The sequence below is a fragment of the Lissotriton helveticus genome, chromosome 3_1, assembly GCF_964261635.1.
Source record: "Lissotriton helveticus chromosome 3_1, aLisHel1.1, whole genome shotgun sequence".
NCBI classification, from domain to species: Eukaryota; Metazoa; Chordata; class Amphibia; order Caudata; family Salamandridae; genus Lissotriton; species Lissotriton helveticus.
Genome location: NC_136061.1, coordinates 1,378,323,908 through 1,378,336,901, shown reverse-complemented (window position 1 = coordinate 1,378,336,901; position 12,994 = coordinate 1,378,323,908). Strand labels below are relative to the sequence as shown.

The 12,994-nt window shown below is 44.1% G+C and overlaps 1 protein-coding gene across 2 annotated transcripts in view; it reads right to left on the bottom strand.

Moving 5' to 3' along the window:
• The window catches only part of MGAT5 (alpha-1,6-mannosylglycoprotein 6-beta-N-acetylglucosaminyltransferase), an 863,195-nt gene that overhangs the window by 444,822 nt on the left and 405,379 nt on the right, over positions 1-12,994 (bottom strand). For both annotated transcript variants that reach the window (XM_078682019.1, XM_078682020.1), the window contains exon 6: positions 12,449-12,520. In XM_078682019.1, coding sequence (XP_078538145.1) covers positions 12,449-12,520 — 72 coding nt within the window. The remainder of the gene's footprint in view (positions 1-12,448; positions 12,521-12,994) is intronic.

Sequence of the window (12,994 nt, the reverse complement as noted above, 5' to 3'; positions counted from 1 at the left end):
ATAAGCTATGCTAATAAACTAGCAGCCGCAAGGCGGTGGGCAACCATAAAATATAAATAATTAAGATAACATACAATATTAAAATACAAATGACAATACTGTGGCCCAGCCCGGCCTCCTCCGGCCCCGGACGGCCACAGACGGTCCCGCCCTTGTCCCGGGCTTCTCCCGGCGCCCTCCCGCGCGCTCCCGCGCAGCGGGGCTCGATAGACTGTTATAATGTGGCGTAGGTGTGCCAAGAGAAAGCAGGCGGGGAGAGCGGGCCAGGTGTTGGTGATCAGGCCGTGCGGGCGCTCCTGGGAACAGTAGTTCCTGCGCTCGCACACGCTCGCAGCCCCACCTGCAAAGGCACACACACCCCCTCCTGTGGATTACAGGGCAAATTGATCTTCGTTGCAGAGGAGCCACCCACGAAGCGGGACCCGCGGAGCGGGTTCCGCGAGAGGTAGGGGTTAAAACAACAGCAGCTCAGTCCCGGTTAAACAGCAGCTCAGTCCCGGTCACGGCAAAAGACAAACAGGCGCTCCACCGGCCATCCAAGCACAAGTGCCTTTTAAGACACAAGGGTGAGAGAGAGCAGGCGGGGAGAGCGGGCCAGGTGTTGGTGATCAGGCCGTGCGGGCGCTCCTGGGAACAGTAGTTCCTGCGCTCGCACACGCTCGCAGCCCCACCTGCAAAGGCACACCCCCTCCTGTGGATTACAGGGCAAATTGATCTTCGTTGCAGAGGAGCCACCCACGAAGCGGGACCCGCGGAGCGGGTTCCGCGAGAGGTAGGGGTTAAAACAACAGCAGCTCAGTCCCGGTTAAACAGCAGCTCAGTCCCGGTCACGGCAAAAGACAAACAGGCGCTCCACCGGCCATCCAAGCACAAGTGCCTTTTAAGACACAAGGGTGAGAGAGAGCAGGCGGGGAGAGCGGGCCAGGTGTTGGTGATCAGGCCGTGCGGGCGCTCCTGGGAACAGTAGTTCCTGCGCTCGCACACGCTCGCAGTCCCACCTGCAAAGGCACACCCCCTCCTGTGGATTACAGGGCAAATTGATCTTCGTTGCAGAGGAGCCACCCAAGAAGCGGGACCCGCGGAGCGGGTTCCGGGAGAGGTAGGGGTTAAAACAACAGCAGCTCAGTCCCGGTTAAACAGCAGCTCAGTCCCGGTCACGGCAAAAGACAAACAGGCGCTCCACCGGCCATCCAAGCACAAGTGCCTTTTAAGACACAAGGGTGAGAGAGAGCAGGCGGGGAGAGCGGGCCAGGTGTTGGTGATCAGGCCGTGCGGGCGCTCCTGGGAACAGTAGTTCCTGCGCTCGCACACGCTCGCAGCCCCACCTGCAAAGGCACACCCCCTCCTGTGGATTACAGGGCAAATTGATCTTCGTTGCAGAGGAGCCACCCACGAAGCGGGACCCGCGGAGCGGGTTCCGCGAGAGGTAGGGGTTAAAACAACAGCAGCTCAGTCCCGGTTAAACAGCAGCTCAGTCCCGGTCACGGCAAAAGACAAACAGGCGCTCTTATCATAATCCTTAATGGTTCTATTATGATCCCATTTCGATGTATTTCCATTCGTTTGCAGTACCCCGTACCTAAATTTGAGGTACAATGATTTTGCAATTTGTGGGCATATCTCATCCAGTAGAGGTTCGAATGAGGCAGTATCTTTAAATAAAAGAAAAGCAGAAGATAAAGAGCACAATTTGGAATCTTGTAAAAGTTTACAATTAATATGATTCCAAAAAGATGATTTTACGGTTTTGCTACAAAGTGTAGTCAAGTTTGAGGGCTCGTTCCAATAGTGGGGTAACAACTGGCCACACTGCATGCCCTCTGCCCAGTGCCTCACCATGGACGCATTTCCATTATCTAAACCTAGCCGATGGCATTTAATTGCTGTGCCCATCACCCTTCTGTATTCGTGCCTGAAAATAATCCCTTGCTCTCTACTCCTCAATTTTACATAGTCTCTATACACCAACACCCGACAAACCTTTATCCTGCCAAACGTCCCCAAGGGTACTTGCATCCTCTTGCCCTTCTGGTCTAATTTTCATGCCACTGCCTTCCTGCCCTACATCCCCACCTCTCATAGCTTCACAGTTATTCAACTCCTTCATCTCAACAGCCTCAGGGCACCAAAAACTCTCCCAGGTAGATGTGGATCTTGCCTTACACATAATGTCCTCAAAAGGGCCACCGTTATTGCCTTCCTTCCACTTTCCAACCTACACTTCTCTCTAACCAACCTCTCCAAGAATCGCCTCACAAGTTCACCACCATTTTGAAGGCACCCCAGAAGTATTTTCCATAGAATGCTCTCCCTGTCAGTTTTCCTTATGTAGTCACTGGCGATAATATCAACCATTTCTTTTAAAAATGAAACATCTTTCCATGCTACTGTGCATGGCTCATCTTTGATTCATCTATTCACTTCACTCAAGACAAACTCCTCCCACGCAAAAGTTAAGGGAGTGTCAAGTGAGATGTTTTCCCATTTTAGATCCTATAGCAAATGTTACTTACTCTCAGTTACAGCAAACCCACTGAACAGCTTTACACCAAACTTGGAACAACTGTAGAACTTTACTCAGACGCAAGCTGTGATGATGTGTTCTTCGTACCACATTCCACATGCCAATAAGGAATTTGGTTCTTGGTAACTGTGACTTATCGCTTGTATTAAGACCTTACGTTGCGCTTACAAAAAGAGCCTCGAAATTCACAGAAAAAAACCCAAAGGTTAAAATTACGTTTAAGTTAGGTCTAGTAATACAATATTACCGTACATTACAAAAAACGTAGACATTAACTGCAAAAACCAAAGATTAAAGTGAAGTTATGGTTAGGCGTAGAATAACAGCCAAACTGCCGGAAGGTGTGTGTCTTACCAGATCAGAGGTTGAGTGCAGCACTTTGCAAGGCACTCTGCAAGTTCTACAAGTCTAGTGCAGCTGAGGCAAGATCCTGGTGGCCCACAAGGAGTTGTGAAGCAGACTGGAGATACTTGGAGCCTATTGGTCATAACAGAGGTCGGCGGAGGGAAGTGGCAGGGAGTTGAACTTCAGCCGCAGGGAGGTATGGCTGCCCTTTTCCCATTAATAGACATTGGAGGAGGCAGAGGTTTCCACAGTACCGCGGAGGCTGGGCTAGGTCTTGGTGTGGCTTGCAGCTAGGGCAAGTCCGCTTGCAGCTGTTCCAAACATGGAGTATTGAGGTTATAGCTCCTACAGCTCTCTACCTCCTTTTGCCTCCCTTGTTTTCCAGCCCTCGGCTTCTGACTCTTAGACCCCTTCTAGTTTATTCCTCACAATATGTACAGAAGAACTAAAGGGGTTGAATTTCAGTGAATGAGGCCAGGAGCTCCTCGATTCATTGCAGCTTGGCCCTATTGTCAATATAAAATGAGATCAGTGAGATCAAGGCCTCACCATCCATAAGGAAAAGAAGGTCCGACAGGACAACAAAACTTATAATAAATTAGCAAAGACTCAGAAAGAACCAGTAGCATCTAATTTACCGTCTATATTTAATATTTTTTTAAACAAATATTTCACTACAGCAAATTTGGAAAAAGTAGACACAGAGGAACAAACACAATGTTACATCTCCACACCTCATGATTCTACCCTGTGAGTATAAAAAGCGCCCCAAGAAGGAAATATATTCTCACATCAAGCACTGCGATGGAAAATCTGGAGCAAGTATCATGATTGATATAACTGGGTCATCAGAAGATGATGACCAACATTCCCAGCAGTGAAAGATAATGCACCGTTGTTGAGTAACAAGCAGACAAGTGAAAAACTCTGAAATCAATCAGTTAAAAGAATGTGAGGTAGTCCATTGTGAGGACTCTGGCACAAAATGTACCCATTAGAGTCAAAGAATATGACAACCAATTCAGAAGCAGACCAGTCCAGAGAGATAATTCAGAAAAGGGAGTGGTGATGAACAGAGTGCCTGAATTAAGCAGACCACTCCTACCCAGTCCAAAGATCAGGGCTTGATCCATCACCGTCCAGAGATATTCAGCTTTATTGGCCTCTTTTCAAGCCATGGTGGAGGCACTATCCTGCCATTCTGATCAATAAAATGGAGCTGCTGAATACCTGGTCTTGTTGTTTCCAGAATAGATGAAAAATTTGCAATCCTCAATAATCTTATTATACGGGCACAAGCCGAGGCTGCAATAATAGATCTGAAATGTCTCCACTTCCCAGTTTAGGATAAAATTGACATCTTTGCCAGGCGTTATGAATGCCCTAGTTATAGAGCTAAGAAACAGTTTCCCTCCAGTAAGTAGCAACTCCCAGAATACTCCTAGCAAGGGGCTAAAACCATCAACAGAACTAATATATAAAGGAAGTCAGCAGTTTGGAAGTGGAAGAAAGTATGGTTCATTTGAAATTATCAAGTCAGGTTTTACCTGGAAATGGAGATGAAGGCAGTCATCCAAAGGCAATTGCCAACAAGGCACTGGTCAATGGAGAGTTTGGTACCTTATCACACTATCAAGATGAAGGGCAACTCAATAAGCAGCATACCATTTGCAGTGTGGAGGGTTTGCATAATATAAACCAGGATAAGTTTCAGACCCACAAAATGTCATCTGATTATCAGACTTGAGAGCCACTAAATGAGCATTTGACCTCAAGTATACCCGTAGAATGGCACAATAAAGAGCAAGAAATTTCCCTGACCTTTGAGTCATCAACTACAACACAAAGTCGATATAGTAATACTAACTGTGATATTGCACCAGAAGACCTCCTCGGCTAGTAAGGCGTCATCCATCCCACACACTGAGATAGTAATGTGAAGCCTCTAACAAGAGAGACAAAAGAGACTTAAAAAAGAAAGAAGCAAAAAAGAAAACATTCCAGATTATTTAAGCGTTCCGACACCAGTAAATACAGGGAAAATATACTCAATATAAAAAAAGAATAGCAGATGCCAGGCCAATACTGCAAGTATGAAAAAATCACCTCTGCAATCTGTTGAGCCATGGGTAGAGGCACTGCAGCTGCACATCAGGTCAGACCTTGAAGCCACAACCAAACAGGTTACTACACAGCTAATCTGCAATAAGCAGCCTAACCAAATCGCTCCTCAGTTAGATGATGGGAAAGTGCAGGTGAAGGTATAAAGGAAATTCCAAGAGAACCGAGTCACAATCAGGTCCCCGATGAGGAGGTCAATAAGGAAAGGAGTCATTTGAACTATGGGTATAAACTCAATCATCTTCATGTGATTATGGCTATGATGTAATGTGCCCTGGAAATTCTGCCCAACCCCTGCAAAGTCATATCAAAAAGGCAGTGTCAGCGTTCCAGAAGATGAAATGTTACACAGGAATAGTAAGCGCTGCAATATACTTCAAGAGCCGGCTTTAAATAAACTGCTGCTTATACCAGAGTCTAGATTTATCAGATCTAGAGGGACACATAACTCTCTCAATCGAAGTAATATAATAAGGCTACTACAAAGCGTAGGTACCCTAGACCATCGTACTTCGGCTGAAATTTTTTCTATTGAATTCTTGGTATTCAGCAGTTCCATGAGATAACATACGTCTATTTGTAAAGCGCTCGTTTACCCCGTCGGAGCCTCTTGGCACTGAATAACAGATGTTTATTTTTACCTAACTCAATGGTAATCAGTAATCGAGGCCAATATTGGTAACATGGTTTTCCCCTGAAGTTTCTGTGCTGTTTTTTTTTGTTTCAGAAAAAAGGCGTGTTTAAGAACTGGAGAATTAAAATTACAAAATGTAATAACGAAGCTTACGCTCATGTGCTAAATAATTTCATAAATTCACATGAAAAGGGGTTGAGTTTAACGTCGCCCCACACTTATTCTATACTGCGTAATGCATTAGGAAACCTGTGCTGGCAGAAAAGGAGGTTGATAACTTGAAGGAGTTTACAGTTAGGCCTACTGTAATCCTTAGTGTAGGCTTCCCCCCTAACGTTTTGCCTGTTTGCCTCCTATTTTTGCTGTATCTTTTGTTGGTCTTAGGACTCTCAGCATATTACCACTGCTGACCAGTGCTTAAGTGCACTTGCTGCTCCCCTAAGCATGGTATAATTGGTGTATACACAATTGGCATATATAGTTTACTTGCATCTCCCTTGGAAAGGGACCAGGACCTATAACCTAAATGCTACTAGAGTGTTTGCAGCACTGATTGTGCCACCACACAAGTAGCCTTTCAGACTGGTCTCAGGCCTTCCATTGCAGGGCCTGTGTGAGAAGGAACGTATGACAGAATTCCGCATGCTTTTTTCACGGCTGCCTTAGAAACTTCATCCTTTGAGAAGATGTCTTTAGCACGTACTTGTTCTGCACACAAGTTGTTTTAACGACTTGTCTTAAGGGGGCGCTGAATATTGGAATAGTTTAATTTACTATTACAACTCTAGTCTGCGCAACAGTTGCGAAGGTGGTGGACTTTAATTTCAACACCACTCCACCACTGCACCCCGCCTAAATCAAGTTATTGTAACAACTTCTGTGCATAACGAATGCATGCTAAAGACGCATTCGTTCTGTTGCCGGCGCTGTGAAGGCACATCGCGATTCCGGCTTCGCTACCAAAGGACGTTTCCTGTGCACAGTTCACTGTCACTTCGACTTGGCATTTGAAACCACTTGCAAGCCTTAAACCCCCTTTTTATTACACATAAGTCGACCCTAAGGTAGGCCCTAGGTAGCCCTAAGGGCAGGGTGCTACTTCTCTTATAGGCTAGCATTGGGAAATCCTTAATACACCTTTGATCTGTAATGCCTGACCAGAAAAGAGCAGCAGCTTCATGTTTCATATCTTTGGAATGGCAAGGATAAATCCTCTTTAATGGTAAAGCTGGATTTAACATCACTATTTTTGAAATGCCACTTTTAGAAAGTGGGCATTGCTCTGCTTTTACTGCTCTTTGTGGCTGCAGCCTGTCCCCAATACCCGTCTGGAGTGGGTGACAGCTACACTTAATGCATTCCCTCTAGACAGCCACAAAAAAAGGAAGGGTGGCTGTGACAGAGGACTCATATGCATTCATCTGCATTCGGATAGTTCTTCCTGGACAGCAAGAGAGAGGGGGAGCTGACACTTACACCTGAATAGGCAGTGTCCCCTCACTGATAGTCTGGAGACAGGACTGGGAAGAAAGAAGTACCTGTGCACTTCAAGGGCCTGGTTTGAAGTTACCCCCACTTCAAAGGCACAACTGGGTATAAGTCCTGGGGCTTTGAGTACACTACTGGACCTGTGAAGAACTCTGCCAGGAGTAAAGATTTATGTGCTACATGGATTGCCACTCTGATTGACTGCTGCTCTGGAAGAACTGATTTTCTGCTGTGCTGCCCTGCTGCCTGCAATTCTCTGCCCTGATGAGGATAAGGACTGGCCAATCTCACTTGAACCCAGAGTGACTCCAAGGGTTGATAGCTTGCCTCCTGTTTTGAAGTCTCAGGGACATTAAAAATGTTCTTTAATCCTGCAACAGCACTTTGAATCTGCCATCTGCAAACCAAGATGTATCAAGGGCCCTGAAGGGATTTGGGGACGGCCTGGTACATGTTCTGGATACAATCATACCTGCAAATAGACAGGCCAGACCCATACGAAGTCGTCGTTCGGCCCAATGGTACTCGATCGAACGGAAACAGGAAAAATCATCTTGTAAAAAGCTGGAAAGAATTTGGCAACGGAATAAGTCCTCGCAGTCGAAGGCGCTATTTAAATCCGCACAGGCGGTATATCATCACAATCTAAAGGCAGCTAGATGTCAGTATATTGTGAGTCAAATTGAAAGGGCAGACAGTTCTTCCAAAGCCCTATTCGACATTGTAAAGGACTTCACCGCTCCAGCCGCCTGTAAACTTCCTCCCACTGAATCACAAGAGTTATGTGACTCATTGGCTGACTTTCTTCAACAGAAAATTGAAAGAATTTATGCCAATTTTCCAACCCCGGAACAGGTTCACCCATTACCGGACTGTAGCTTAGGAGGCAATATTGCGCAGACAGATTGCTCATTGGAATATTTTTCGCCGATCTCCCTTATGGAGACACAAAGAGCTTTGGAGGCTGCGAAATCAGGGTCCCCGACAGACCCCTGTCCCCCTAAGGTTATGTCACTTCTCTCTAACACTCTGGCCCCCTCCATTCAAAGGATTTTTAATCTTTCGATCCTGGAAGGTGTGGTTCCAGCACCTTGGAAGGAAGCTTTTGTCCGTCCTATACTTAAGAAGCCCACTGCCAACCCCCAGGACTTGGGTAACTATCGCCCCATCTCCCTGTTCCCTCTACTAGGAAAAATGCTGGAGAGTTTCATAAACCAGCAACTAAACAGGTACCTAGAAACAAACAACATCTTGGACCCTTCACAATCTGGGTTACGGCGGGGCTTTAGCACCGAGACTGCCCTGTTGGTGGTAACGGACTCCCTAAGGCTGACCATAGATGCAGGTGGCTCGGCAATTCTGGTGCTGCTCGACCTCTCCGCAGCTTTTGATACCATCTCCCATGCTAAGCTCACGGAGAGGTTGAGCTCCGCAGGCATACAGGGTTCAGCCCTTAAGTGACTGCAAAGTTTCCTGCTGGACAGACATCAAACGGTTACCATGGGCTTATATCAGTCCAAAAAAACTCTGTTGACCAATGGTGTTACCCAGGGCTCCTGCCTTAGCCCCACCCTCTTTAATATCTATATGGAGCCATTGGCTAGGGTGGTGGAAGCCCTGGGGTTCGAAACGGTGTCATACGCCGACGACACCCAGTTGGTGTTCAACTGTGGGCCAGATAGGGAAGCTGACAGACTCCGTTTTCGCAGAGGGATGTTGGAGATCTCAATTTGGATGGCCAACAACTGCCTCCAATTGAACCCGAGCAAGACTGAAGTCATGCTGCTGGGAAAGGCAGAGGAGTCCTGGTCTCCGGATTGGTGGCCGGCGCAACTTGGGTCTGCCCCTTTGCCATCACAGAGCGTGAACAATCTGGGCATTAAGCTGAACCACACCCTTTCAATGCAGGACCACATTTCCTCAATAGCTGGGGTTAACTTATTATAGGTTAAGCCTGAAACGAAAGATTGTTCCTTTTATTACCATGATACATCGAAGAACGCTGACCCAGGCAACGATTATTAGCTGGCTAGACTATGGCAATGCCTTGCTAGCCGAGGTCGGAGCAACTTACCTGAAGAAACTGCAGGTTATTCAGAATACGGCCGCTAGGCTGGTCCTGAATCAGCCAGCAGGCACCCCATCATTGCCATTGCTGAAAACTTTGCACTGGCTTCCAGTCAAACAAAGACCTTTTTTCAAAGTGTGTTGCCTGACTTTTACTGCTCTCCAGGGTCTTGGCCCAGCATATCTTCAAAAGAAATTGATAAAACATATTCCTAACCGCCCACTGAGGTCTAGCACGCTGCAACTGCTTCACATTTCACGCATCAAACGCAGTAGGTCTGGGGGCAGGGCCTTTTCCTACCTGACCTGGTCCCTAAGTATTGGAATGGTCTCCCCGTTACCCTTCGAGGCATTCCCTCCTACCATGCCTTTAGGAAACATCTGAAAGCGCACCTGTACTAACGTTGTCGTCCTGCATTTTGTCCCCTTCGGTTGTGACTGAGAAAAAGCGCTGAGATGCCCCCCGGTGATTCGTGCGCTATACAAGATGTTATAACATAACATAACACAGAACATAACCAAAGTGAGAGAAGCGGGAAACCCCCTAAGGAAAGAATTTGGTTGGCAAACAAGCAGCAGGAAGAAACCTATGAGTCTATGCTTCTTTATGCAAGTAGAGACAGAAATTCTATTACATTCTGGGGGACGGTCAATCAAGCAGAGAAAGGTGGACTAATAGCAAATAACGCTAGTATCTCAAAATCCACCTAGGCTTTGTTTCTCAGCGCAAAGTACTCCATACATAAAACTAAAGAAGGAGGCTTAAATAGTGATGAAAAATTTAGTTAATATTCAAACAGTGAAGAGAGAAAAATTGTATTATATAATTCGGAGGATCCCAAACAGAAAAATCAGTGTCCATGATGGCCCAGCAAATACCCAATAACCTACAAAAAAAGTCACAAAGACAGCACTCCTGGATCTAATGGCCTCCCCCAAGGATTATACAAGAAAGAAATTGAGTTCTGGTCAGAAAACCTTGCACAATTGTATACTTTTTAATTGCCAAATGAGATGATACCAGACTCATGGGTGGGAGCTATGGTACATCCAATTTATGAAGAGGGTGATAAACCTGCTCCTGAGAATTACCATTTAATCACCTTCTTAGATAATGATGCCAAGCATTCTGCATCCCTTCAGCTAAAAGATCTACATGAGTGGGCTAGTTCAGCTGAGCTCACTCCTCTGGAGCAAACAGAATTTGCTCAGGCTGCAGGGACGGTTATTAACCTGCTATCCCTCTCGTTATTCCCTGACAAAGTACTAGTGATGAAAAGCTTTCTGTGTTTAACATTTTTAGATTTTTAAATCAGATTTTGATAGTGTGCCCCAAGACAGACTATGGCTCAGGTTGGTCAACTGGGGTATCCCTGAAGATCGACTTCAAGCGATGCAACTTTTATATTGTAATATCTCGATCAGAGTGAAAATAGGAGATGGGAAATTTATACTGCATAAAATAAAAACATCTACAGGGCTTAAGTAAGGCTGTGTGCTTGTCCGACTTCTATTTAATTTACACATATCTTACAATTGCAGCGGATCAAACAGATTCACACCCAGCAATGTTGGGCAGCAAATTGATATCTCATCCACTGTGTGCCGAAGATGTGGTCCTAGTTTATAAAGCTCAAATTGAACTACAATTACTTTTTACCCAACTAGGTGTGTACACAAGTATCTACAATCTGGAGATCTTTTTACGTAAAAATAAAACAAAGATAATCGATAGAAAGATATATTTTCTTTAAACTGTGCTTAGTTTCTGCAAAATAAGTTGCAGATAAAGTTTCAGAATACAACTAATGGAGTGCGACCATAGATGCTTGAGGATCATTTCTGTCTCATCTCCAGCAGTTGAGGGCACAGGCATGTGCTTTAACTTAAGCTTTTTTTTGTCTTTACAACTGCTGAAAGGCTCCATATTAACTACGACGTTGAAAGTCATGGATGAAAAAATAATTCCCCAAATCAGTTATGACAGTGAAGTACCTTGAGGGCGTGATGCACACACGTTGGATAAAATTGTGACACGTTGTTACAAAATATTACCAAAAGCAATGGAACATGCACATGTTCGCTTGGAGTTTGGAATTGTAAATCAAGAAATTGCACAGCAAAGAGCGTTCCTTAAATGCGATTTCTAACCTAGGTCAATAAAATACCAGTGCCTGAACAAAGTGCTATTGATCGAACTAACCAGCAGCAATATAAATCTTTCCACACATCAATATATGGAAGCAGCTTTGACCAATCTCCAAGCGGCAAGCTTATAGAATGCACCAGCCACTTTACCAAGTTTTAAAAAATTGCTTAATAAAAATATGAGAATATTATCACGCTGTGAGGACTTAGTTATTGAAAAAACGCTCACTTGCCTGGATGGTAATCAATAGTTATGCAACTGTGCATGTTCAAACATATTTCTCGACAGGTTTTTCGAACTTCATAAAGCATAAACTATTACTATATCCCCTCGGCAGTCTGCCCTCTCTTGATCATGAAATTGAGAACAAATTAGCAGAAAGAAGAAAAATGTGCAGACTCTGTAAAAAAAAATCAATGCAAACTTTTATTCACTTGGTCTGCATTTGTCTTTTTTTAATACCTGAAAGTAGGTTACTTAGGCGATGTTTTAATCAAAGGAATATACGAACACGTGGATAGGCTATAATTAGAAGTTTAAATCAAAAGTACTCCATTCTAAATGTTTGTTTTGGAAAACTTATGATGTTAATGGAAAAGAAAGCAATGTTGTGAGTGCTAACTTACATTTTCTTACGTTTTTCGTGCATGAATACATTATATAAGGCTATTTTGGTTAACATTTTAAGTTTTTAGAAAAAAAAACAATGACACTTACAAGTTCCAGTTTACTGAGCTAAATACAACTTGTGTCCATGCATGCACAAGCTTTTACCTCACATATTACATCACTCATTTCAAAGCTAAGGACATGCTCAACTACATCACTGATGACATCTCAAATATATGTCACTACTGAATAAGATGCATGAGAGAATGCATCAGAATTGGTTGCAAATGAGGAGGTTAGTCTCATCAAGGACTACCAAAAAAGGCAGAAAATCGGTCTGCGATGCGGGTACAGGATTATTTTATATTATAAAACATCTATAGAATTTTCTTCAGAAGCAATCAATCAGAACATTGACCCAAGATGCTCCTCCTTCCAAGGTTGGATTGAGCCAAATTTCTGCAATTATGTACACTTCCTGCAAAAGAAACTAGAAATACTTTTCCCATACCAGGTTCTTTTGATCCGTCTCCTCTTTTAATGTTCTTGTTCTCCATGGCAGGCGAGGACACCAGTTTTCAACCTTTAGAAGAATGAAAAAGTAAAACATGCAAATTACATAAGTATCAGTACCTTTTTACCACCTAAAATACATTGGTTGTTTTATTTTCGACATCAAAGTAAAACATTATGCTGCACTATCTTATTGTGTACAATAGTACAAGAGTAATACCAGTTCAGCTAACTATGAAAACAGACAGTTTTGTCTTTTATCAGAAAGTTGAGGTAAATAAAATTTGAAAAAATAAAAACAGAAGCAATTACTGAAGTCAAACAAAAAGTGGGGTTGTCAATCTGAAATAATTGTGGGATATAGTCAATGGCTTAACACCACTTTCGACTGATTCTCTGAACTTTGGGCGAATAAATACAAGGCGTCTACAAAACAACACAAAATATTGTATTCATTTTCAGAAGAATACTAGCGCCATCCTACTCCGCATATTTTAGTCACCATCTGTCTTCATAATCAGCATTCTACTTTTGCTGGGAGCAC